General features: G+C 37.0%; 1 protein-coding gene across 18 annotated transcripts in view; it reads left to right on the top strand.

The window, feature by feature from the left end:
* The window catches only part of ATG10 (autophagy related 10), a 240447-nt gene that overhangs the window by 49051 nt on the left and 163480 nt on the right, over positions 1-27916 (top strand). For 15 of the 18 annotated variants that reach the window (XM_046000409.1, XM_046000408.1, XM_046000402.1 and 12 more), the window contains one exon: positions 18686-18793. In XM_046000409.1, the coding sequence (XP_045856365.1) occupies positions 18686-18793 (108 nt within the window). Of the gene's footprint in view, positions 1-12652; positions 12727-18685; positions 18794-27916 lie in introns of those variants that run through there. The other 3 variants (XM_046000413.1, XM_046000410.1, XM_046000416.1) reach the window with 2 other exon arrangements.

Genomic DNA, 27916 nt, shown 5'->3' with positions numbered 1-27916 from the left:
TACCAATGGGCCCCACTTCAGTTGCTTTTTGGAGGGTAAGTTGATGAATATAGTATGATCTTAAGATGTCATCAGCACCCCATCATTTATGTAGCTATGCTTTAGCATGTGGTGGCCACTAGGTACATGTGGCAATTCAAATTGAAATTTAAATTAGGTAAAATCATATCCGATAAAAACTTGGTTCTCTGATTACAGCAGCCACACTTCCAAGTGCTACCGCCTACCATTTTGGACAGCACAAGAAACTTTTCCATCATTATAGCTGGTTTTATTGGACAGTAGCATTCTTGCTGGTTCTCTTCTCCAGGTCTGCTTCATCAGAAGTGAGAGCTTGTTTCCTATTGGCTTCTAACTCCCCAGGTTGTCATACTTCAATGGCAGGCTCCACTGATTCTGTCTTTCCTCATTTTGTAAAAGACAGCAATACCAGAAAATAATAGATTTTTGTGGCAATTAGTTGCTGGTTCATACAAGATTTGCATTCTTGAAACAGTTCTACAATATTGTTGATCTTGCTCTCCTTACCTTATTCTGCAAGTATTATAGTCACAAACTGAGTTCTAAGAATTTAATATATGACAGCCTGTCACACTTCATTTCCTAATGAACTTGAAGGCATCTGTAGCTCTTGTGGCTTAAAAGTGGACATTACTGTTCAGCAAGAGCTTCTATAGGTGTGTAGTTGGATTTTTGCACCTAATTTTAGGATTTTTTTTAAAGGTTTTATTTATTTATTTGACAGAGACACAGTGAGAGAGGGAACACAAGCAGAAGGGGAGTGGGAGAGGGAGAAGCAGGCTTCTCACTGAGCAGGGACCCCGAGGATATGGGTTTGATCTCAGGACTCCAGGATCATGACCTGAGCAGAAGGCAGATGTTTAAGGACTGAGCCACCCAGGCGCCCCAATTTTAGGTTTTTTAATTCAGCCTGAGTATCATCTCATTTTTCCCAGTTGTGACTGAGGTTTTGGTTAGTTTTTTTGTTTGTTTCTAAATTAAATGTTGATTTGATCACCTGAAAACCATTCTTCTTATTATTATACCCAGCTTTAATAAGCATTCTTTTGTAGGTTGGCTAAAAAAAGGTCATGTCAAACTGATCTTTTTTTTTCTTTTTTTTTTTTCTTTTGATAAGGTTACCAGATGGGCAGGATGCTATAGAAGTAGTGTTTGATCTCAACCAACTCATTTAGAATGTTTTCAGGGGCTGGCAGTTAGGTGAATAAAGACTGCAGAAATCACATCAAATTTGAGAAACTCGAGAATATTTAATCTGCGGAAAACTAGACTATTTTAGATATTCAAAAGACTGTGTTAAGTGAGCAGTGTTGATCGGGAGGAGAATTTACTGTTATCAGAGGAAGTTCTTAAAGTTACTTATGAAAAATATAAAGTACTGTTAGTATGTTTGGGAACACACATAAGTTCCCAAAACCTTGGGGCAGCACTACATAAGCAGGGGTAACTGCAGGATATTTTCATTCTTACGACCACAAAAGTGAAGTGAGCCAAAAACACAGTGGGAATTAAACGAAGTAGGGTTAAGTTTTCATTAAAGGCTGTGCGGTGCATTCACCACTCCTGGTTGCCCTGGCAACCAGGCTCCCTTGCATGCTAATGGCATTATAATGAGAAAAAAACCCACATGCAAATGCAGTAAATAGTAATTAGAGGCAGAGCCATACATGGAGTGGTGAGCTCCACCTTGGGAAGTTCTGGGGAAGAGCTGCAGAAGGGTTTGTACTGAAGACAAAGAGGTAATGAAAGAAAGGCTTTGAGTTACGTATAAAAGGGTTGAGTCCACATAGAGCACACTTCAGCATTTGCCTCCTGCAAATACCTGTTGTTTCTCCAAGCGGAATTTGAAGTCAGAAGTCATGCAGTTGTACATTCCCACTGTCATAACCATTCTACCTCTTGGCATCACGGAATGGAAAGAATCTTAGCTGTAATTTGCCTTGGATGTGGATCAGCTGCAACAGCCTGCTGGTTGGAAAGTCCATTCTGCCCACATTGGACGGGGCTGGGCCCAACCAGACATTGGTCATTCTTGGTGAGGAGAGAGTAGAGACTTTGTTCAATGTTGCTTCAGTTGAGACAAGTAGGACTAATGAGGGACCTTATTTGGTGAATATAAGGTATAACAGATTAAGAGTACATGCTGTCTACATCACTGGAAATGTGTCAGAGATGCTGGTTGACTGCCTCTCGCAAATGTGATAGTGTTTTTGATTTGTCCAAATGGTTAGATTCAGAGTCTATGAATCAGTGTTCAATTTCATTCTCTTCCCTTTATTTCATTTTATTCAGGCTCTTCTTGTCTGTCTTTTCTATTTTTATTGCCACTTGTCTGTCTGTGTATCTTTCTTGGAAATGACTAGAAAATATTACATCTGCTTCACGTTATCCTAATTCTTTGATTTATCTTTTCAATGTCAGCTGAACCATAGATTATTGAGTGAAAAATCACTAAAAGTAGCCATGGAGATTCATAATTTTTACCATTCTTTTTCCTCTTTAAATTAAAAAAAGTTTTAAAATTTCACAAGAAAAATGCACGTCTGCTTTTGTAAAAATTTGCATTAGTATATTATGAACAGTTAAAAACTGCAAAATTAGCAGTTATTACTCCCTTCTTGAAAATACTCTGTGCTTAGCATCTGGGACACTGACCTATCAGTGTCCTTCTCCCTTGAAACTGCTTCTCTTTGGCTTCCTCTGCTGGTTCCTCCTCATCTCCCAACAGCTGAACACTAGAGTGCCCCAGGGCTCAGTCTTTGGACTTCTTTTCTTCTCTAGTTAGACTTACTCTCTAGGATATCTTATCTAGCTCCTTGGCTGTAAATACTATATATTTACTGATGGCTCTTAAATTGTATTTTTGGTGCCTATCATGTCCCTGAACCTCCAGCTTTTATATCCAGCAACTTGACATTCCATTTGAATGTGTACATGGCATTGCACATTTTCACTCATTTTTCCTTAACCTCCCTCTCCACGCCAACCTGCTTCTTCTACCAACTTCCCTATCTCAAGAAATACTAGCTTCCTGTTGCTCAGGACAAGAACCTGAGGTTCTTTTTGACTCCTCTCTTTCTCTTGCAACCATGTTTGAGCCATTAGTAAATCCTACTAACTCAATCTTCAAAATACATCCAATAATCAACCACTTCTCGCCACCTGGATTGCACCACCCTTAGCCCAGGCTGCGTCATTTCTCACCTGGCTTATTGCAGTAGCTTCCTAACTAATGCCCATTTAGTATCTTGTCTTTAAACAGCAGCTAGAGTGATCTTTTAAAAATGTGAGTTCTGGTTTTAGAATAAAATCCAGAGTTTGTTGATGACTTCTAAAGCCTAACTAGTCCTCACACCATTTCTCTCATTCCCTAGTTTTAAGTTCTGTCATTCTCTTACTCTGTCATTCTGCTCCAGCCATACTAATGTGCTTGCTGTTTACACCATGGGGCCTTGGCACTTCCCATTTCTATTGTCTAGTGTGTTCTTCCCCCAGATACCTTCATGACTTACTCCCTTACTTGTGTTAGATCATCACTTACCTTATCAGTGAGGAAGTGCTATCTATCTACCTTATGTAAAATAGCATCTAACTAACCCGATAATATTCAATCCCCCTTACCCTAATTTATTTTTATGGCACTTAAAACCCCCTACCTTACGTATTGAGTTCTTTTTTATCCCTTCCACTCTGCACCCTGTCCTCGAGAATGCAAGCTCCATGAGGAAAAGAACCTCTGACCGTGTTATTCGCTGCTGTATCACTGGGGCAGAGTGCAATACATTGCATGAGATATGTGCTAATAGTACTTGTGGAATGAATGAGAACATGGACAAAATTTCTCTCCAAACATACTGTAGCAATTAATTTTCCCATCAAAAAATATATGAGTATGCCTATTCTCTGATACTGTATAAAATTAGAGATTCCTGATCTTTTTAAATTTTTTCATTCTCAAAGGTAGAAAATGATATATTGTTTTGATTTGCATTTTCCTCATTACACTGATGTTGAGCATATTTTCATATGCTTATTGGTCACTGGCATTTCTTCTAGGAGTTTTTTGTTTATGTCCTGTGTCTGTTTTACTGTAGGGTTGTTTATCTTTTTAATATTGATTTGTAGGAATAACTTCTATATTATGGCTATCAATCCTTCATTTCCTGTATGTACTGCAAATATTTTTTTCCTAGACTGTCACTTCTCTTTTAACTTTGTTAATAGTATCATTTGTCATATAGGAGTTTTAAATTTTTAATAAATCTGCCAGTATTCTACTTTATGGCTTCTGGGTTGGAGTTTTGCTCAGGAAATCCTTCCTAACTTTAAATTCTGAAAATATTCTCTTTTATTTTCCTCTAGACCTTTATTATTATTATTATTATTATTATTATTATATTATAGTAAGGACCTTAATCCATCTGGAATTTATTTTGGAGATTGTGTGGGATAGTAAGATAGTTTATTTTATTTAATGGTGAACCGGTTGACTTCATGTTTATTATTGGTTCATCCATTCTTCCATCTATGATCCAACTTTTATCCTAACGTGAGTCTACTTCTAGACTCCACATTCTATTCTAATCCTTGATCTATTTTTTCTTCTCTGTCAGAAAAACAGATTTTAATTATTGCTAGTGCTCTTTAGTTAATTTTGATATCTGATAATTATACCATTCATTTTTTTTTCTAAAGATTTTATTCATTTATTTGACAGACAGAGACCACAGGTAGGCAGAGAGGCAGGCAGAGAGAGGAAGAGAAGCAGGCTTCCTGCTGAGCAGAGAGTCCGATGCGGGGCTCGATCCCAGGACCCTGGGATCATGACCTGAGCCAAAGGCAGAGGCTTTAACCCACTGAGCCACCCAGATGCCCCCATTCATTGCTCTTTTTAAAAAGATTAACTACCTCTGTGCATTTGTTTAACATAAATTTTAAAATCATTTATAAATTTCATAAAAAAAAACTTGTGATTTTTTTCATGGTCTACTGTAAAGTTATAGAGTTTTCCTGACATGGTAGGTATATCCCTGGATATTTGGCATTTTTTGTTCAAGCTGGGAATGATGCATTTTATCTTTATGATTTATTGCTACATTTGTAAAATTATTGATTTTATATGTGATCTTTTTCCTGGCCACTCTCTGAAAGTCTCTTATTTATTGTTATTGATTTTTCTGGTGGTTCTCCTAGATTATTTAAGCAAACCTTGGAACCATCTGCCATTTTTATCTTTTCTTTTACAAGAACTTTCTCCAGTCAGTGAGCTGAGACATTAGTAGAGCTCACCTTGTTTATTTCCCATCCTTGGAGATCACTGTCCTGTACTGCCTGTGTCCCATATCTGAAAATTCTGATTTCATATTTTTGGTTTGGTTTTCTAGTTGTTTAAGATAGGAGGGTAAAACTCGTCTCCATTATTCTGTGGAACACTAAAGAAACACTTAGAAGAATGCAAAATTTCTTGAAGGATACTAGTGTGTATTGCCATTATATGAAATGTAAATTTAATGAATACAGATTTTAAGCTATTGGTAGATATTCAATCATTGGTTCAACTGGTCTCTTTCCAACCCTAAGATTGGGAATATAGCAGTGGGAAAACATGATTAACTCCTGGAAATGAAGAAGAGGTATTAAATGTTGTCTCCCTAAGATTTGTAACCTATGTGTGAGACAAGAGGGTGTGCTTCTGTTCCTTCTGCTATTGGATTGTGTCAGCCCAGCTTTCTCATAGCTCCTGCCTTGATGTGGAGGTAACAGACTTCCTTCTTCTTCTGAGACTTGTTCATATCAAGCTATGGGAAGCAGGAGTTCTGGGAGAAGATACAGAAGGAGAGGACATTCACTGGAAGAGCCTTAACATGCACAGGCTTGGAATGAAAATGACTATGAGGGCACAGATTATGACTCATTCTGGGAAATATGTCAGGGAACTTTTGTTACATTAATAAAAAAGTCTGGGTGGATAACATTTTCCCTCTCTTTTTCCACCTCTTCCCTCTTCTCCGCTGACAGTGCGAGTTTGCACTGTCATGCATACCTGGTATTAGATCCAAATAGTGGCTATCAAATGCCTTTTGGCAAGTAAAGTGATTTTAGTAAAGTCTTCAAGCTCATATTATCCAGGTGGGACAAAAGTAGTAATTGTACTACTGCTGTGCAGCTTTCTCTAAAAGCTCTCCGTATCTTTTCCCCCACGATCTGTCAAAACCCTTTTGGTTTCCAGCAAGAGTCATGAAAATCTGGCCTAGTGTGCTCAGGCTGGAATAGCTTCTGAAGTCTTGGCCATTGGCTCTGTCCTATATTGGCTTTTCTTCTGGGCAAGCTGCCTCTGTGTTAGATGCAGGAGCTGTGTGACCACCTTTCTCCCACCTCTTTCTGCTTTGCCATCTGTACTGAGTTGAAGAGTGTCCACCCCCACTCCAGATTCATGTCCACCCAGAACCTGTACCTGTGACTGTATTTGAAATAGGGTCTTTGCAGATGTTATCAAGTTAAGATGAGGCTATACTGGATTAGAGTGTGGCGTAAGTACAATATGACGGGTGTCCTTGTAAGAACAGGGAGATTTTGGACACAGTGATCGACACACAAGGGAAAAGGCCACAGGAAGACAGAAGCAGAGATTGGGGTGATGTGTCTACAGGTTGGCAACAACCAGAACCCAGGAAAAGGTAAGGGAGAATTCTCTCATAGAGTCTAAAGAGAGAACATGTCCCTGCCTGCACCTTGATTTTGGACATCTGTCCTCCAGATTTGGAATAGTGAGAGATTAATACGTGTCTGTAGTTTTAAGCCACCCATTTTATGGTACTTTGTATGGCACCCATGCCAGGAAGGACTTTCTCACTTCCCCTTTGGCTTTTTCCCTCCTTCATAGCAGGAACCTTCTCTGAGTAAAACTGCCTAAATTCAGGCACCCTTTATTTCTTGAAAAACTAGGAAAGGTAATAAATTATTTGCAAGAATAGTGCTTTGAAATCAAAGTGACAGCTTGCTACCCTAATAATTTTCTACTGTCAGACTTTCAAATTTCTTTCAATTTAGTTTAAGTATAAAATTACTTCAGTACTCTTAATTCTCTTGAATGATTTGCTTAGAAGAGATAATGTTATAAAAAAGGAATTACTTATTAAAGGAATAAGATTTAGAGTAACTTTGAATCTAGAAATCAAGACAGGGAAGTTCAAAACATGGGTCATTTTTTTGCTTGTTTTTTTAAGCTATATTAGAAAAGCAATGATAAACCTTTGAGAACATTTTAACTGGAACAAACAAAATATGGTAAATCTCTATAAAGTTAAATTGAAAGTAGAAACAGAGAAAAATTGTTTTTCTGCATCAGGTTTTCCACATGCCCTCTAATCAGTTATAGTAGCTGTTGGCCATTCCTCGGGCACAAGTAAGCAGGAATGCTCTAGGAGGCAAAACCAAATTGTTTAATATAAAAAAAGTATGAGGGCACAGATGGAGGTCCCACATCTATGAACTGAAAATTGAAAACTCAAAATGGGCAAGTTGGAAAACCTGAAAACATTATTAAAAAACAAAAGAGGAAAAAGAGAATGAAATACCACAAAATGCTTAACAGTGAAATTTAATATTGTAGAGCTATCTGTTGAAGGTGTTAATAAGGAAAATGGAACCAACGTGATTTAAAGTTACTTTTGATGCTTTGACTCTAAGAAAGGGAAGGGATTTAATATCATTTAAACTGTAATCATTCTTTAAAAACTTGCATGAAATAGGCAGGCTATGTAGGTGCATGTAAACAAATAAATGCATGCTTTCCCAGATAATGTCACCAGATTGGCCCAGTAACCTTTTCTCGTTTGATAAGTGGCTAATTTTCTTCTGCTTTTTTTCCTTTAGGGCCACTGTGCTTTGCTGTGCCTTGACCTGCATTTGGGAAAGGGGAGAGTAGTCGAGTTTACCAATCATCTCCAAAGTCAGGAAGGGGGGAGGTGAAAAGAAGGGAGACATGGGAAGTCTGAGAGTCTTGCCAGGGAAAGGGAGCCAGGACTATTGTAAGAAAACCAGGTTTTTAAACAAATGAGCACAATACTGGGCCTCCCTGTATGTTTTTATTGAATGAAATAGAAAATTGAAAGCCCTTATAATTGAAATTTTAAGTTACCAAAAAAATGCCCACTTGAAAAACAAAATGAAGATACACTATAATTCTGGAAAGAAGTATCACCCTTGTTTTAGTTTAGCACCTAGAGGGTTAACTTAAAAAAACAAGAGAGTAAAAACAAAAATTAACATTGTAGCAAGAACATTTAATGGTTCTTAGAATAATTCTGATTTCAGAGTAGAAGGAAAATTTTAATGAATTTTCCTAATTCAGTCTTCCTAGCACAGTGTTTTTTCTTTCATGGGTTGGGTCTTTATTTTACTTTATTTGTTTTATTTAATTTTTATAAAGAAAAACAGTATATGGCCATTGTAAAACTCTGATATTACATAAATATATAAAATATAAATGAAAATATTTTCTTCCCTCTCTTCTGACTCGGTTCTGCAGTTTGTTTTCTGTGTGTGTGTGTGTGTGTGTGTGTGTGTGTGTAGAATATATATATGTGTGTGTGTAGAATATATATGTATATATACATGAATGCACATTTATAATATATTTACATAAATGGGATCATTGTTTTGTAACTTACTTTTTTCACTTAACATTATATCATGGCATCTTTCTTCATGAGCATATAGAGAAATAGTTCATTATTTCTGATGGTTGCATAGTATTCCATTGTATGGATGATTTACATTTGTTTATTGGAGCCTCTATTGACAAAGAATAACTCTTTAGTTATTCTCATAGTTATCCCTGTAACTTTATTTTTTTTTTAAGATTTTATTTATTCATTTGACAGAGAGAGAGATCACAAGTAGGCAGAGCAGCAGGCAGAGAGGGGGGAAGCAGGCTCCCCGCTGAGCAGAGAACCCGATGTGGGGCTCGATCCCAGGACCCTAAGATCATGACCTGAGCTGAAGGCAGAGGCTCAACCCACTGAGCCACCCAGGCGCCCCATCCCTGTAATTTTAAACAATGTATTTCTACTTACTGATTTCTCATTTTCGGACAATGATGATGGATTTCTGCTATGATCAACGAGGAACTTATTGTGCTTATACTATCTCCCACATTCCTTTTTTTTTCTCCTGATTTTTAGATTATATTATTATTATTTTTATATCATCAAGATTTATAATATTTAGATTTTGTTCATTAATTATAATTAGTTCTCTGTGCTTTGTTTATGGGTTGATTAGAAATTCAAATCTAATAAAAGTATATAGTTAGTGTGCTCATGTAAACAAGATTGACTGCTGAACTAAGTATCATGATAAAAGGCAGTGTAACCCTCTGATATGCTGCTCCCGTGGAGAGAATATTTCATTCAAAATCCTAGATTCTCTTTTCATTTCATATCATGGACATGCTAAGAAAGCTCTTTTAACTGGGAAGAGCCAGAGAGCCTCCAGGCAAGGGCCAATGGTCACAGTGTTTTTGTGTTGTTTAATTTCCAGCTAATGAACAAATGTGTTCAGTAGGCATTCACACATTAGGTCACACAGGTAAAAGCAATAACTATGGGTTGTGTTGTACACATGTTAAAGCAAGGGGGTATCAGCCTTTATTGGTTGGACCCAGCCAGCAGATATAATTTTTCTCAAAAGGACAGCCCCAACTTCCTCAGCTGAATCTGAGCTGCATCTCCATTCCTTTCCCCTAAAAGTTTTGAAATAAGCATGGGCTATTTAATAAATGACTTATGTTTTATAAACTCCAAAATACTATAAGACCAGGGAAGATTAGAGATGTACAAAGCTCTTTTTCAAAGATGAAGTATGTTATATCCTCACTTTTACTTTTGCGTTTCGGTTTCTTAAGTTTTTGGTCTTTTGAAATTTTTACCCAAGTGAATCAGTGGTTATGAGTTACCCATGGATTACTTTGACTGGATCTGGTCACTCTTGATATTGACTCGGAGGCATTAGAGTCAGCCATGGCCAAGATCTACATATGCATTTGGAAGGTTTAACAGGGATCAGAAATTGAAACCAGGGTTAGTGAGATTGAGTGGGTCTTAGATGTGGGCATGAGAGGACACACTAAATATTTAGAATTGTGTTTTGGAGGATCCCTAAATCCTTAACAATTAGTTTCCTACACTATCTAACTCTTGTTTTTTAAAAAGTGGACAGATATTAGTTTAATGTCTGATATCCTCAGTGTCATCTTTGCTTTTCAGCAGCACTGTTTACTTTTTTTTTTTTTCATCCCTAAAATTAATCGGCTGTGGGCAGCTGCTGGTAGTATTGATTTGCTCTCTTACTGAGGGAAAGAATAATCACTTGAGATCTGTGTCCTAAGGTTTGGCCTGTTCCTCAGGGTTCCACTGACCCTGAAGGTCTTGTTGTTTGATCAGTGTTGGCAGTGAACTAGAAACTTCCTGGTTGTCTTAATTGCTTTCCAACGGCCTTGCCAGGCCCTTCCTGCAACTGGTCAGTCTGGGCAGTTCACTTGAGTTTGAGCCCTATACACAGTACTTTGTTGTGATGCAGAGCTGAGGCCCTTAGATAAGTATGTATGTGTGTGTGTATTTTTTTTTTTTTTTAGATAGCAGAGATTTTCTAGAGAAGATCATTAAACCTGTATTAAATTCAACTTCAGAATCCCTATGATTATTTGGATAGCTGGATTCCAACAGGCATAACAGCTCTCTGGGTAGGATAGTCCATGGCAACTTGTGAGAAAACAGACACAAACTTGTTCTATTAGGAGATCCTTAGATCCCCATCCAATACTCAGTCAGCAGTACACTAGAAAACTTGGTTGTCTCTTTAGGGTTCTATATGGCTTCCAGGACATTTTCTCCCTAGAAGTTCAAAATTGGAATTTATTACAGCAGTGTGATAGCCTGGAGGCATATGTTCAAAAGGCAGTCAATGAAGTATTTGTTCAATATGAAGTGTTATTTATAGGCACAAAAGGGTTTGTGTCCTAAAAAGTAAGTTTCCCTCCTAACACTCCCACCATCCTCACCCAAACTTTTAGAGGTCACCAATGATTACAGTGTCTTGGGCATCCTACCAGACATATTCAGTGCACACACAAACACATGTGATTGTATTTAAATAAATGATAGCATAATGTACATACATGCATACTTTTCAGCACATTTTTCCCTTAATGATCTATCTTAGTTATTATTCTGTATCAATTCTTATAGAACTTACTCATTTTTTATGGCTGCATAACGTTCCATTATTTGACTGTACTATAATTTAACCTCACTGATAGGCATTTAGGTTGTTTCCAATGGAGTGCTATTAAAGCAATACTTTTTACATATCATTGCATGAATTTTATTTTCTGCACGTGCAGCTATTTCTGTAGATGCATTTCCGGGCAGAAGAGAGGTGCATTTTTAATTTGGATAGTTATTGCCAACTTGTTCCCCAAGGAAGTTACACTAATTTAAACTATCCTGCCCATGGCAATGTATGACAGTGCCTGTGTATTTTTTCTACATTTTTATCTACACACTGTATTTAATGGTTTTGATCTTTGCCAATCTGATAGGTTAAAAAAATGGTATCACATAGTTTTAATTTACATTTTTTCTTATGGGTAATGTATCTTATGACTAATAGGTTTATTTTTATATGGATAATATTAATATGTACTTCCTCTTTAGTGAACTGTTTATATCCTTTGCTCATTTTCCTGTTGAACTGTTGTCTCTTTATTTTTTAATTTTTATTTCTTAAAGATTTTATTTGAGAGAGAAATTGAGAAAGAGATAGTGCGTGAGTTGGGGGAGGGACAGAGGGAGAAGGAGAAGGAGACTTCCTGCCGAGCAGACTCTTTGCCGAGCAGGGAGCCTGATGTGGAGCTCAATCCCAGGATGTGGGGCTCAATCCCAGGATCCTGGGAACATGACCTGGACCGAAGATAGCCACTTAACTGTCTGAGCCATTTAGGAACCCCTGTTTGTCTTTTTCTTATTGGTTCACTGGAACTACTAATACATGGAAAATGAAGACTATTTATATATTGACAACAAAATCTGTTCTTCACATTTTGATATTTGTCTTTTAACTTTATGGTGTTGAGATTTTTTCCATGGAGTAGAAATTATCAGTATTTTGTTATGACTGTGGGGTTTTTATCTGTTTTTAAAATACCTTTAAAATACATATATAGGGGTGCCTGGGTGGCTCAGTCCTTAAGCGTCTGTCTTCGGCTCAGGTCATGATCCCAGTGTCGTGGGATCCAGCCCCGCATCAGGCTCTCTCTCTCACTCCCCCTGCTTGTGCTCCCTCTCTCACTGTGTCTCTCTCTGTCAAATAAATAAATAAAATGAATAAAAATATGAAATTGTGTGTGTGTGTGTGTATTCCAGTGTTTTCATCTAGCACACTGATGATATTGTTTTTTTCATTTAAGACTTTATTCCTTATTTTGTTGTAAGATGAAGGTATTCTATGTAGATAACTTGAGTTTTGACTGTGAGGAAGAAGTGTTCTCTTTTTCATTAGTGGTGTCTGGGCTGCAGCACCTGGACATTTCCTAGTATTTCTCTTCTGTAGTGACAGAGTAAAGCAACCTGCTTTGTTGTGGATGGTCAGTAAGAGTTCTGATGGCTGAAGTGTAATTGGACATGGGACAGTGACAATGTTAAGGTATGAGATTACTGACAGTTACAGAGGCTTGGGTCAAGGCTGGGCAAGTTGCCAGAAAGCAGGGTTTGAGGTGGTCATAAAGACCACTTAAAAAACAGTCTTGGGGGTGCCTGGGTGGCTCAGTGGGTTAAAGCCTCTGCCTTCGGCTCAGGTCATGATCCCAGAGTCCTGGGATTGAGCCCCGCATCGGGCTCTCTGCTCTTCCGGGAGCCTGCTTCCCTTCCTCTCTCTCTCTGCCTGCCTCTCTGCCTGCTTGTGATCTCTGTCTGTCAAATAAATAAATAAAATCTTTAAAAACAAAACAAAAGAAAACAAAACAAAAAACCAATCTCGGGAGACAATTATCATATGATCTCCCTGATATGAGGAAGTTGAGAGGCAACATGGGGAGTTTGCGGGGTAGGAAAAGAATAAATGAAACAAGATGGGATCAGGAGGGAGATAAACCATAAGAGACTCTTAATCTCACAAAACAAACTTAGGGTTGCGGGGGCGGGGTAGGGGAGTAAGGAGAGGGTGGTTGGGTTATGGGTACTGGGGAAGGTGTGTGCTATGGTGAGTTCTGTGAAGTGTCTAAACCTGGCATTTCACAGACCTGTATCCCTGGGGCTAATAATACATTATATGTTAATAAAAAAATTAAAAAAAAAAAAAAAAAGACCAGTCTCCGTACCATCAAGATGAGAATTTGGTCAAGTTGAGAATTTGCAGAGGCCAGTTTAGCATATGGAGAGCTCCAAGAGAGCCATGATATTCTTAGAGGTTGGGAATTGATTTGTGGCCATTACTCCTGAGACAGCTATGGATTACTTGGTTGACTCTATTCTCAGAATTTAAAATGGCAGCTTCAGTGAATTAAGTAAAGTAGTTCTCAACCCTGGCTGCTGTCTATACTACAGGAAGATTCTGGTCTGAGGGGGACCCCAGCTAGTGTTGAGAACCACTGTTTAATGTAATCAGTTTGCGATGCCTTTGAATCAGGGGTTGAAGTGCTTGTTGCCTCAGTGCTTCCAAATGTGCACACAAATCATCTGGAATCCTGTTAAATACAGATTCTGATTCAGGGTGTCTGGGGTGGAGCTTGAGATTCTGCCCCTCTCACAGGCTCCCAGGTGACGAGGAGGCTGCTGGATCCTAGACCACATTTGAATGGCTTCAGCTTGTTAATCAGAGTGGAAAGCGTGGGTTTACATGCTGTGAGAGTCAGTAAACACGTTTCTGCTATGATCCAGACTCTAGCAGAATTGCTTGGTAAAAAGAGCACTGGGTCAAGAGGCTGGACTTCCACCTCCAGTACTTCCCCCAATTAGCTGTAAGACAAGTCTTTTAAAAGTACTTCAGTCCTTCACCCTCTTTTCTCTAAAATGAGATGGTTGAACCAGACAAATTCCTCCCCAATGTTCCCTTTGTTTCTACCTCTCCTGGGCAAGATTTTTTCAGGAACCAGGGACCAGGTTTTTTGTGGAACTGTACTATATAGTTAGGACCCTTTCTTTCCCAGGGGCTGGAGCCTAGCCCCCAACTTTGGATTAATTTGGGAAAATAACACATGTTAAAAAATTAAAGAAAATTTTTTAAAAAAGATTTTATTTATTTGAGAGATTTATTTATTTGGGAAAAAGCACAAGTGGGGGGAGGGTCAGAGGGAGAGAGAGAGAGAGAGAGAAGCAGACTCCCCCCTGAACAGGGAGCCTGATGTGGGGCTCAATCTCAGGACCTTGGGATCATGACCTGAGCCAAAGGCAGATGCTTAACTGACTGAGCTACCCAGGAACCCCCCAAAATTAAAGAAAACTTAACGTTGAATTATAAGCTATTGCAAGGACAGAAAGAATGCAGGAAAGATAAGAGTTGGGTGTCTACCAGAAAAGTCAGTTGAGATTTGAGTCAGTTATCATTTATTGGGCCAGATAGGCTGTAGTGCTCAGGGGGCAGTTCTCATGCTTTTATGTGTGCTTGTTTCTACAAAAACAAACCTTCAACAGTGAAGAACAAAACATATTTTTCTGCCTTAAATTAAAACAGTGTAGGAGAAAAGCCTACTTTCATGGAAGTAAATGTTTGAAAGGAAGCTAAAATGCTATAAACTGTTTTTTTTTTTTTCTATACTTAATTTTTCAAGGCTTATCTTGACTGTTGAAAGATTGATACCAAAAAGAAAATTATCATGACCAGATAGAGGCTGAATCAAAAACCCTTCTGCATTTCCCTATAGACACTAATAAGTAGCATCAGAAACTACCTAAAATAGAAATAAAATACCTTAAATTATAAGGAATATTAAAAATGACATATTTCTCTACCTTAATTCATTGGGAAAGAGATCAGATAATAGATTTCAATTTTATAACATAGGTGCGTAGGAATTTTGGACTTAACCTCTTGATGTCAAAGGAAGTGTATTTTACCTTGTAATTAGGGTTTTACTAAATTATAGTTTGCCTTAAGAGGTTGTATTATCAGCGCTCATAAAATAGAATAGTTACTCTCATTTGAAAAATCAGATTCAGTACAAAAGTTTAGTTCTAACTCTTCTCTGAATATCTTGAGTTTTTTTTTTCTTATATAGCTAGATTATTTTTAAATTGCAGACTGCTTGTACTTTTTATCTCACAATCACCTACTATTGATGGCTTTACTATATTTGGTAAATCCTCTGTATCATCAGCTATTGCTTATCTATTATAATGAGGGTAATCATGTAATACAGTAGAAATCATGTAGTTTATTCACTCAAGTCCAACTATTTTATTGTTTAAGAGATTCTTTCTGTGGTCTTAGGAGGCTCATTTTCAACAATAGGAAAACCTCATCTAGTTTTAAACTAATAACATTTATTAGGTTAGGGTTACAGCTAGCTTTAAATATGGTTGGTGTGAACAGTATAATCAAGAGCTGGTCTTTCTGCATCTCGTGGCCTTGCTTTCCTCTGCATTGGCTTCATTCTCGGGCTTCATTTGATTACATGATGGCTGTCAACACTGCCAGGGCTTTATCTTCCTCGTTCAAATCCAGTAGAAAAGAGAATATCCTCCCCCATGCCCTAACCCAAGTCCTGAACTGTATTTCATTGGCCCTGAGTAGATTTCTTGCTCTCCTGAATCTCCGAGGCCAGTAGGACTTATGCTCCTATTGGCCGGATCAGAGTCTGGTGTCCACTCTGATAGGGGAGAAGGGAATGATTCCTTGGAAGGAGGTGGGCTACTGTTTCAGAAGAAGAGGAAATGAATACGTGATGTAAAAAGCAACAACAACAACTACAATCCCGACATCTTTCTCAATTTAAGCCAATATTAAAAGTCTTTTTGTTGTCTAAAGATTGTAGTGGTTGAAGGCCCTCAGGTGTACTTTGCATTTGGATGATGCAGAGCTAGAATTTAAAACAATGATTCCATCTACAAAATGTATAGCTTTAATGAAATAATTAAGGGTGTTAGTGTTGGGGTGACGAGGTGGCTCTATTGGTCGAGCATGGGACTCTTGGTTTCTGCTTGGGTCATGTTCTTGGTGTTGTGAGATTGAAACTCCCATGGGCTCTGTTCTGGCACAAAGTCTGCTTGAGATTCTCTCCTTCCCTCTCTGCCCCTCCTCCTGCTCATGCCCATGCATGCTCTCTCTCAAATTAATAAATAAAGTAAAATATTTTTTTAAAGATTTTATTTATTTATTTAAGAGAAAGAGAAAGAGAGCATAGGAGTGGAGAAGGTCAGAGAGAGAAGCAGACTCCCCGTGGAGCTAGAGCCTGATGTGGGACTTGATCCCAGTACTCCGGGATCATGACCTGAGCTGAAGGTAGTCGCTTAACCAACTGAGCCACCCAGGTGCCCCTAAAGTAAAATATTTTTTAAAGGTGATAGTGTTGGATACCTGATAGTTTACAATACAGGGAGGAAGGATATTTAAATATTAACAATCTGTGACAGTGGCATCAATCAATCAAAATAAGTTGGGTCCAGCCAATAGATCTAGTGCTGAGCAGGACCAACCAGCAGGGTTCTTTTGTGAGTGCTGATGGGATGTCAGCCCAGCTAACTGGGAGACATTGTATAGGTGCTGCCAGATTTCTTGGAAAATATAGTTCCTCTATTAGTTTCCTAGAGCTACCATAAGAAAGTACCATGAGCTGATTGACTCAAAACAAATGTATTCTCTTCCAGTTCTGGAGGTTGGGAGCTGAAAATAAAGGTATTTAGCGGGCCATGCTCCCTCTAAAGTCTAAAGAGAACTTTTCCTTGCCTCTTCCAGCTTCTGCTCATTGGTGGCAGTTGTTGGCATTCTTTGTCTTATAGATGCAGTGCTTCAGTCTCTGCCTCTGTCTTCCCCTGGCCTTCTCCCCTGTGTGTCTGTGTCTCTATAGCCAAATTTTCCTCTTAAAAGGACACTATTCATATTGGATTCAATATTCAATTGGATACCCTATTCCAGTATGACCTCATCTTCACTTTATTACATTTGCATAGACCCTGTTTCCCAAATAAGGTCGCATTCACAGATTCCAGGAGGCACATGAATTGTGAAGGGACATTATTCAACCTAGTACTGTTACCTAGAATCCAATGCTCTTCCATAGTTGGCATGATACATTTTTTTTTAAAGATTTATTTATTAATTTCAGAGAAGGAGTGATCAGAGGGGAGGGGCAAAGGGTGAGGGAGAGAGAGTCTTAAGCAGACTCCACGCAGAGCACAGAGCCTGACATAGGGTTTTATCTTGACCTGAGCTGAAACCGAGTCAGATGCTTAACCAACTATGCCACCCAGGCGCCCTGGCATGACACAAATTAAAAAAAAAATAAATTCAATATTGAATCACAAACACTATAAAATTTTTCCTATTATGTAGTTAAAAACTGAATTTTTGAATCTTAGTCAAATTATTTAAGTGAATTATGAATGGTTTTAGTTGGAATGCTATTCTGTACTTTTGTTGCTGCATCAGATTAATCACATTTCCTTAATTATAACTATTAAATTCTGTTAAAATGTGGCTGTTAGTGTGACGCTTTGGTGGAGAATTAATAATACTCATTAATATGTGAGTATGTTTGCGTATGAGGAGGTATTATATTTTATATATGATTTCAAAGCAAAACTTTCAACCAAGTTTTGCTTTAAAAAAATGGAACTGACCACAATTAGATAAACAGTGTATTTAAGAGCAAGTATAAGACAGAGGTGAGAAATACAACTGGTGAAGGGCTTGGAAATCATATCTTCTATGGAACATTTGAAAATGATGGTAATTGTCTTCAAGTCTCTGAAGAATGGCTTTGTGGAAAAGAGTTTAGTTTCTGGAGAGCAGAACTAAAACCAGTGAGTTAAGGTTAAAGAGAAACATTTCAGTGCAATATAAAATAATATTTTCTTAGTGAACTATGTAGCACGTACCAAAATGGAGGTGGTGGTCATATAAGGAAGTAAAGCAAGGGTTCCTGGAAGTGCTTAGGTAGGCGCTGCGTAATTATCTCCCTGTGATGTGATGGAGATCTTGCCCTGAGCATGAAATTAAAATGGAAGGTCCCTTCTAGCTTTAAGATCTGTTGCAAGTCCTCTTTAAATTTCTCTTTTTATATAGGCCATGAAATCAATATTAATATGTGAGAAAGTATTTCTGTAAGTTTAAACGCTTTTTAACAGCTGCCAACCTGAGGTTTTGCTCTATGACTTATGGGCTATGTACTGCTTGGAAGAAAAAGGAGGGGGGATACCTAAGAGAAGGGGAAACATCATTAATAAATGAGAAATGTAGGGGATTAAAACTTCATTCAATGAATATCTACTGGGTATAGGTATTATATGCAGGTTTTATTTGATGAGTTTCTTTATCCATAATATATCTCATATCATTTAATGTACTTAGTTTTTTATTACTCGATTTGGAACTTACAAGAAACCATAGCTCTTAATATGATGAATTCTTAAAATGGCATTTTCTTATGTATTTTTCATGTGGAACACAGGACTGTTCTGAAGGCTACATGTGCAAAACACAATTTCAAATTAAACCTGGGACACTGGTATCACATCCAGGAACATCTGCCCATGTACAGACATGTCTTCCCGTGGAGGTAAGTGGCTTACTAAATCATATTCTCCCTTTCAGTCTTTGTGAAGTATAAATGAAACAATTTAAATCTGTTAAATATATATTTGAAAAAAATAACTGGCATTGGATCCTGGGCCTACTCTAGGGGAACATTGAACATCATTGGTTAGGAGATATTTTCTTCTATAATATTGAAAGCAGAAATTGTGGTAAAGTTAAGATCCTCTCTGAGTCAATACGGACTGTGGATCTGAAGACCACAGATGCCTTCCATTGCCTGTTGACTTTTGTCCAGTGAAATCCTCCCAGGACAGCACAGACCTCTCCCTCAGCTGATTAGTACGTGGCTGGAGATCTCTTTGCCTAGGCTATCTGCATTTAACTGTTTTCTCCTATGCCCTTTAAAATATTCTGGTTATGGGTCTCATTCCTTAGGGGACTTTAACCTTGACTTGAAAATCTTGGTAAATTAAATTTTAATAAGGCACTAATGGCTTAGTGATTTTCTGGGATATTTTCAATTTTATTTTTATCAAAATGCAAATAGCCTTCTTGTATTGTTATTGTTAGTAAGGAAATTTTTAATATATCATGGCAAAAGCAAACAATAAAGAAATATATAAAGAGTAAAAAAACTCCCATATGTCCTTTAACTGGAGATAGCCACTTTTAATATTTTAGTAAATATCCTTCCACACATTTTCTATCATCCAGACACATATATATTTTTCTTTTTTTGCAATGAACAAGTCATATATCATGGAGATCTTTCCATGTCAGTAAATGTAGAATTCCGTAGTTCCTTTTAAGTGGCTTCATCGCAGTCCATCCTGTGGATATACCATAATTTTGGAGAGCCCATTCTGAAATAAAATACTTGAATTCTGAAATCGAATTGGTGGCGATCTAATTGTTTCAACACAGTGGAAGAAAATACTAATGCTTGGAATTCTGAGCATCCTGGTAAATGGGAGAGGACACTTCTCTTGTGAAGGAAGAGCCCTTTCTCGGGACCTGTTAAATCAGTCCGATTTGGTAATCCAGCGTTAGCTCTCCCCTCTCCCACCCATATATGACACTGGCCTAAAAGTAACTCTTGCCAGTGTAATTCAGTTTGCAAGTTATTCTTGAGGGTATTGTGTTTGGTAATAAGCTAAGTGCCCCTGGGTGGGCACTCAAATCCTGATCACTGCTTCATAGTTCAAATAGCCAGCATCAAATCTGAGGCCAAGCATTTTAGGAAGCTTTCAATTCATTATATATTAACTTTAAAAATGCACATGGAGAGGCACCTGGATGGCTCAGTGGGTTAAAGCCTCTGCTTTCGGCTCAGGTCATGATCCCAGGGTCCTGGGATAGAGCCCTGCATCTGGCACTCTGCTCAGCGGGGAGCCTGCTTCCCTTCCTCTCTCTCTGACTGCCTGCCTCTCTGCCTACCTGTGATCTCTCTCTGTCAAATAAACAAATAAAATCTTTTAAAAAAATGCACATGGAAATGGTGATTTTAAAGATGAATTACCAGTTTATGCCTAACACATTGGCAGAGATTGAAAAGCATTAAAAAGTGGTGTTGACAGTGTGAGGGAACTGACATTTTTTGGTTGATGTTTTAACTTCACAGAGTATAAAGATGGCCACATAGTATGAACAATTTATTCCAATTCTAGGAATTAACTTCATAAAATATAAGTCTTTTCAACATTTTTCATTTTAAACATTTTCTAAAAAATTTCAAACATGAAAAAGTTGCAGAAATTTTGCAGTCAACATCCATATAGTTATCACCTAGTTTCTACCATTAACATTTACTGTGTTTGCTTTATTATATGTCTGTCCCTCTATTCATCTATCAGTACATCTTATTTTTTGATTTAATATTTTTTAAAAGATTTTATTTATTTATTTGACAGAGAGATCACAAGAGATCGCAGAGACAGGCAGAGAGAGAGGGGGAAGCAGGCTCCCTGCTGAGCAGAGAGCCCGATGTGGGGCTCGATCCCAGGACCCCAGGATCATGACCTGAGCCGAAGGCAGAGGCTTAACCCACTGAGCCACCCAGGCGGCCCTGATTTAATATTTTTACTTCAAAATAGATTACAGACAAATACTCATAGAATAATTAGAAATGTACATAGAGATTTACCTTCAAGTACATTCGTCTCAGCATTATTATACTAGGAAGAAATGGGAACTACTGAGATGTATAACAATAATGGATTGGTTAATGATGGCACATCTCTATGATGGCATTTTTGATTCAGTAGGTCTGAAATAGGGCCTGAGAGTTTGCAGTTCTAACAAGTTCCTGAATTCTACTACAGTTGCTGATCCAGGGATCACATTTTGAGAACCACTGCATTGATCTATGATAGAATGCTTAGCATATTTGAGATGCTGTACAGCTGAGATGGTTAGATCATTAGTTAGATCATTAATATGATATATGACAGAGTTGATATTGCAATAATCTTGGTGGGATGAAAGATGTCTCAGGTTGGGTTTGGCAGACGCAGAGCCTGAGATGGAGTTGCCTGTTCAAGTGATTTGTTAGGGATGGGCTCTTAGAAGAAAGAAAGTGACAGAAGCAGAATAAGACAAGGGATAAAAGCTAAGGAAGAATGTGGTCTCTGCTAGAAACCAACTTGGGTCTGATCCCGTGGGAAGCTAGGGAGCACAAACTACACCCAGAATTAGTTCCACTTTGTGTCATTGGGATGGATCTTTTGTACTCTGTGAGAGTTATTGGCTTGTCATTCAGTCATTGGGTAAAGTGGAGGTGAAGGTAGCTTCCCAAGCCAGGTGGCTCCAGTGTTATTGAGTAATTCTGCTGTGTGTTGTTATCAGCTAACAATCAAAATAGCTAAGTGAGGATGGGTGCACTGGCCTTAGGGGAGCTAAAATGGGCATCAATAGTGTCTACTACCAAAGAGTGATGTGAAACCAACAAAATGAAATCCACAGGGAACTATATATTTAAGTTCTGTATTTAGATGAAAGGAGGGAGACAATGCTGTTTTGGAAAATGTGTTTGTTTTTCATAGAAATATGTGATTATGTTAACATGTGTTTTAAATGAACGAATTAATTATAAAGTTTGGTTTTAACTGCTAATACAGTGAATGTCAATAGATAAAACTCTCTTAAACAGAAGTTCATTGGGATCTTCAGTGATTTTAAATGTGAAAATGGGTCTTGAGGCCAAAAAGTTTGAGAACCATTGATGTAGAACAAGGAAATATTATATTATTACATATGAAGAGCTCTGATAACTAGAATGTATAATAAACATACAAGTAAGAGTTGAGAAATCATAATAAATAGAGTATTTATCATAAGTAGAATTCATTCAGGCAGAGAAGCATCCCAGGGGCCTTATGTGGGCTTGCATACATTGCTATGAGGAATATTTGGGGGCTCTGGAGATGTTAAGCTGGAAGTGAAGACCTAGGAAAGTTAATTGTCTTCAGATATCTAGAAGCCTGTTCTGTGGAAGAGAGAATAATGAGTTTACTTTGATTCTGAGGACAGAACTGGTTTGTGTTTGGAAATTATTTTAGATAATTCTCTCTAATGTTTAGCGTTGTCTACAGTGAAGTTGGTCAACTTGCAAAGTTGTATGCTTCCTCCCCTTTCATGATGATGTTTAGCAACAGAGTGGGTATAGTGAGTGGTCATCAACTGAAATGCTTGGTTGCTTAAAACACAGCCAGGTGATGGGTGAGTGAAATGTGCCGATGGGAAGTGCGGTGGAGAAGTGGAGAAGGCATGACTCATCCAACAGGGGCAGCAGACCTGCAGCTCCAGGTGGATTTTAAAGACGAGGCAAAGATCTGGATTTTTGTGCACTGGCTTAACTAAAATAAAACAAAACAAAAACTGTGGAGGTCATGTAGACTATACTTACAGGCTGTAGGTTATCCTTAGGCCACCGCCCTATAACCTAGCCTCTTTTATTATAGAAAGGAATCCTGCACTGTAGAGAAGACTAAGCTAGGGGACCTCTGAATTCTCTTTAGACTTTAAAGCCCAAAAGTTCCGTATCTCTCTGTTTCCAATTTAAAGGTATTCTGCTAATACTTAATAAATACTTATAATAATAAATACTTAATAAAAAATTAAAAAAAATTTTGGCCATGTATAATGTGGGAAACTTGTCCTTCCTTGTTTTCAGAGTCAGCATTCTTGACTGTAGAAAGATAGCTGGTGTCATGCTTTCTTAGGACTATAAGAGTATCTCCAATGGTATGTAGATAATCACAGGATTTTTAAAAATTAATTTATTTATTTATAGTTATTAATTCTTAAAAGATTTTATTTATTCACTTGGAGAGAGAGAGAGAGCACAAGCTGGGTGAGCAGGAGAGGGAGAAACAGGCTCCTGCTGAGCAGGGAGCCCAACACAGGGCTCTGTCCCAGGACCCTGATATCATGACCTGCGCCACCAAGGGACCCTGATGACTGGATTTTTAAAAGCAAAGCAACATATAATGGAATATATAAGTGAAGTAATTTGTGAGAATCATAATCATTACCTTCTTTGCATTTTTAACATGCAATTCAAAATGACAGTTAAAAGAATAAGATGGTATTCAGAAATCTAAATTTATTAGGGTGTTCTTTAGTACTGGTTTGGGAGAACAGGAATTCTTATAGTTTAATCATATTAGATAACACATTTATTGAAAGTAGTTAATATGATTTGCTTGTGACATTTCTGAGTTTGTGAAATAACCAAGACTCTGGCAGTTTTCGAACAAGATATTTTATCAGTGACCGAAAGAAATCCATTCCCTTAATTTAAAATCTTTGATATAAATGAATATTTTCACCAGGACCCACAACTCTGGTCCTTGAAATATCTTATGTAACACTTATTTCTGTAAATGGATATTGGTGTTAATATTTCACTTAATCACCATATGATTTTTTGGGTTTACCTAAATATTTTTCTTAGGTAAATTAAGATTTGATCATTTATTTAACAATGTTAAAAAACATTTAATAATTAGTCTGTTTTAACAAATATGAGTTTATTGTGAAAGTCCTTATTGAAGTCTTACTTATGTAAATTAAATAATAATTTAAGAATGAAAGTAGGAACACAAGCTGTATATCTCAATTAGACAGATATTTGATGAAAATTTGTCATTATTAACCTTTAATATACATATGTATATTATTGAAAAATAACTGCTAAGCTTTAAAAATATTCTGTAAGATTCTAGATTAATTCATTGACTCATTGGCTAATAAAGACTTCAGTAACTAGTGTGGAGAAACAAGGTTTCTATCATGTATAGCATTAAATCACTCTTAATAAAAGGAAACAGTGAGTGGATATTCAAAATGGGTATCGACTGTTAATCAATAGTAAAAATGATTGGTGAAGGCTCAAAGTAGAAAATATCTGAGAAATTCTTACCTATAGAACTAGTTTTCTGGCTGACAGTGCTTTGCATGTTTTTGTTTTATCTCTGACTTCTTCATTATGAAAATCTGAATCATTTTCATAGAATGGAGATGCCCAGACTTTGGTCTTTATTTAATTCATTTCAGGCACCTACATATATTTATTTTCAGTTGGTCAATTATTTTTTATATTATTGCAGCTTGGATTCTTCTGTCTAAAGTTAGATTGCTAAAGTTCCATTTCTTCCTCTTGAAGAGGTACTAGAGATGGGTGTGGAGCATATCTTCTTTATTCATTTACTATCTTCATTACTTTAGAGCCTCAGGTTGTACCTTCATTACATTTTTTAAAACTATGAAAATGATAGAGTCATAAAAATAGCAATAGTATGCTACTGGAAAAAGGATTTTTGTCCTAGGGCCTCGGAGTTCACTAACTGGGACTTTCCTTAGTCCAGGGCAGGTAGAATATTATAGAGAGCCCTCAACAAAAACAACCTGTCATAAATTCCCTGAAGCATAAAGCTGAGAATCAGTAACTGGAGATGATCTCAATCGCCAAAAGAACATATTCAAGAGAATGATGCTCTTCTGAGGTAACCAGGTCTCCAAATATACTCTTTTGCCCTAAGGATTTTATTAAGTGGCTTCTAGGATGAGTTCTATTTTGTATGTACAAAATAGATTCCTATGTCAAAATATCATGGTGGTTTTTTTTTTTTTTTTTACTAATGGAATAAATGACAAGCCACAGTTCTCAGTGTTTACAATTTTTCTGTAAAGCAACTGCTATTTTTAAAGTATAAACATGTTGGTAAATGTAAATGAGTAATAAGCATGATTTCCCCCAGTATTTGAAAATGTAATTATTAAAGCAATGTTAAAATGCCAGAAAATCTTTTATATTTAATGTGTGTAGACACAGATGGAAGCATGTATAGTAGTCACTCAGTGTTTATTTATTGATATGATTAATCTAATGTTGATAGGTAAATGAGTTTTTTTTTAAGGTAAGTGAGTTTTAAAAGAAAATAACTATTAACATAGCAGACCCAATCCCACTTGTGTGTTTTTCTTCAGATATTTTGAAAAAGTTAAAAGACAAAACAAGTCTTGATTTTATTTAGAGTATAAATATGTGCCATAGAGTGATGACAGTGGCGAGTATAGGACATTCTCAAAACCAATCAGGACTGATTAGGATTTACAACGCTAATAAAATTGTGAATTATTATACTAGATACAGTATTTTTATGCAAATTATATTTCTTTACTATATGACAGAAGTGTTAACTTATTCTTAGAACTCATCAGAAACTACACATATAGATGTAGCACTGAAACTGTTTGCTCTAATGAAATCTTAGGGGTGTTAAAGCAACTTAGTTTCTTTTGTGAATCCAGAGGGTCTTACAGGGAAATGTTGCACATTCTCCAGACTCCTCTAACTTCCCTAGGTCCTTGGTACCTGAATAAATATCACTTTGCAAATCAGAGAGTGTATTAGTTTCATTGAGAACCTATAACCTACATAGCTTTTTTTCCCCCCATTTTATTTATTTTTTCAGCGTAACAGTATTCATTCTTTTTGCACAACACCCAGTGCTCCATGCAAAACGTGCCCTCCCCATTACCCACCACCTGTTCCCCCCCACATAGCTTTTTAAAGTTACTTCTACGTTTGAAATTCTCTGTGCTCTGTTCTCCCTGGCAGAGCAAAGTGAGAATCTGGTTTTTTGAGAGAAATCAAGTTGAATCAATTCAGGTAGATCGCTAATTCCTTTTCTATTTATCAAGCTAGTAAAAAAGCTTTCATAAAGGCACCTGATACATTCACTGTATTTTAATTCAGCAGCACATTATATCAGAAGGTTTCCTTTATGTATAGTTCTAATAATGAGGGTTTTTTTTTTTTTAAATCAAAAGTAAGATTATTTCTAGTCATAGATATGTACTTCAGAGAATACTGAACTGGTATTTCTGTATAAAAATCTGACAGGCTTTCAATTGTGGAATGCTTATGTTCAGTTGTAAAGCTCTAACAGGAACGAATTGTTTCTGAGAAAGGACACCTAATGTATTACTTTAATTATTCTAATTACTTGTTTCTCCCATTTCTTCTAATGAATTTGAGATGTTTTCCATGAAATAGCTTTAAAAAATATACTTAATGGATTGATAGACGGTTTCAAACTTTATGTGGGTCTTTTTTCTTGGAGAATTTCTGAGCAGGATATCTTGATTTTATAATCAAATCTAAAATAAATGAAACTGAAACCATTATTTGGTACTTATTATCCCCCCCCTTTGTTGTTGTTGTTGTTTTTAGCCAGTGGAAATGCCATGTGTGTAAAGGGATACATTGTCTAAATCTTAGTTAAATTGTAAAGGTTAATTAAAAAAAAAATTTCTGAAGTGAAAAATATGCATTAGCATAATTTCCTACTTTCCTCAAAAACAGTTTTGTCATATATAAACTCTAAAGAAATTGAATGTTACACTTGAAATGTGTGATCTCATGGAGAACTATAATCTTCAGATGTTTAGAGGGTTGTTTTCTGGGTAGCTTGAATGAAATTAGTTGCTTGTAGGGGTTTTTTGATTGTCAGATAAAGATGAACTATTGTATCGAGTATTATTTTACTACAGAACCATTGCTCAGAACTGGGACAGTCATACATGTAGATTGCTACTTATATAATAGGACTCTATAGCCCCCAATATTTCTTCCACTGGTACCTGAAATGCCTGCTATTAACGAGACTTTATTAAAAATGCAGATGGATTATTTTGTAGGGAGAGAACAATACATTTTCAAATTGGATTAGTAGTTCTGAACCCTACTATTGATCTGGTTAGATTACTCTGATCACCACTGTGTTCTTAGACACATCAGTGCCTGGCATTAAAAAATGCCAAAAACTAATATAGTCTACATTTTGATTTTTGTGGATTGAATTATCTAGAATTTCCTGTCTCCTAATATACTGCTAACTTAACTAAAAGTCAGCAATATTAGAATAAATATTTTATCATCATTAACTTATCATCTATTTATTAAGTAGTACTTACAGAATGAAGTGCCAGGCATATTTGTTTAAGTTTATTTCTGAATTTCTGTGCCTAAGGGTGAATAATAGTCTTACTTTAAAGTATTGGACTGTGTTAAAGGTTTTCAAAGTGAAAGCGAAGGGGAAAAAACTCTAAGAGTAAGGCGTCAAAGTGTTTTTAACAGTTACTGTTTTTGATTGCATAAATGGGGTATGGGAACTTCAATTACGTTTTTCCATATGGTGCTTGCAGATTTACTGTTTTAGAGGTATTCTTTGCTCTTAGCACATTCTTAGTCTTTTGTATTTGTGATAAGCATTGCAAAGTCACATCCAGTTCTAGCTAACCCCAAAGGAGCCTTTGGATACAGAGTACAGGTTTGTCTCAGCTGTAGTTTAGAATGGATTGGGAAGAATAGGAAGGCTGTCAAGCCAGCAGTGTTATATAAAGAACTTCCAGGTGGATGCCTGAAAGAATGCCTTCTTTGGCTCATGGGTCAGAGGGTACAGCAGCCTGGCTGATTAAATGTGGTCTCTCTACTCTTGTTGCTCATCCCTTGCTTATTTTGAAGGAAAATTAAAGTAGTTGTAATCTGAAAGGGACGATTCTCGGATGAGATAGTTAACACGACCATTGACTAATCTGAAGTGACATTATTAATGCTTTTTTCCCAATAATTATTTAT

This window comes from Meles meles, chromosome 3 (assembly GCF_922984935.1).
Source record: "Meles meles chromosome 3, mMelMel3.1 paternal haplotype, whole genome shotgun sequence".
Taxonomy (NCBI): domain Eukaryota; kingdom Metazoa; phylum Chordata; class Mammalia; order Carnivora; family Mustelidae; genus Meles; species Meles meles.
The sequence above is the reverse complement of the archived record's forward strand: the minus strand, read 5'-3'. Positions and strand labels throughout refer to the sequence as shown.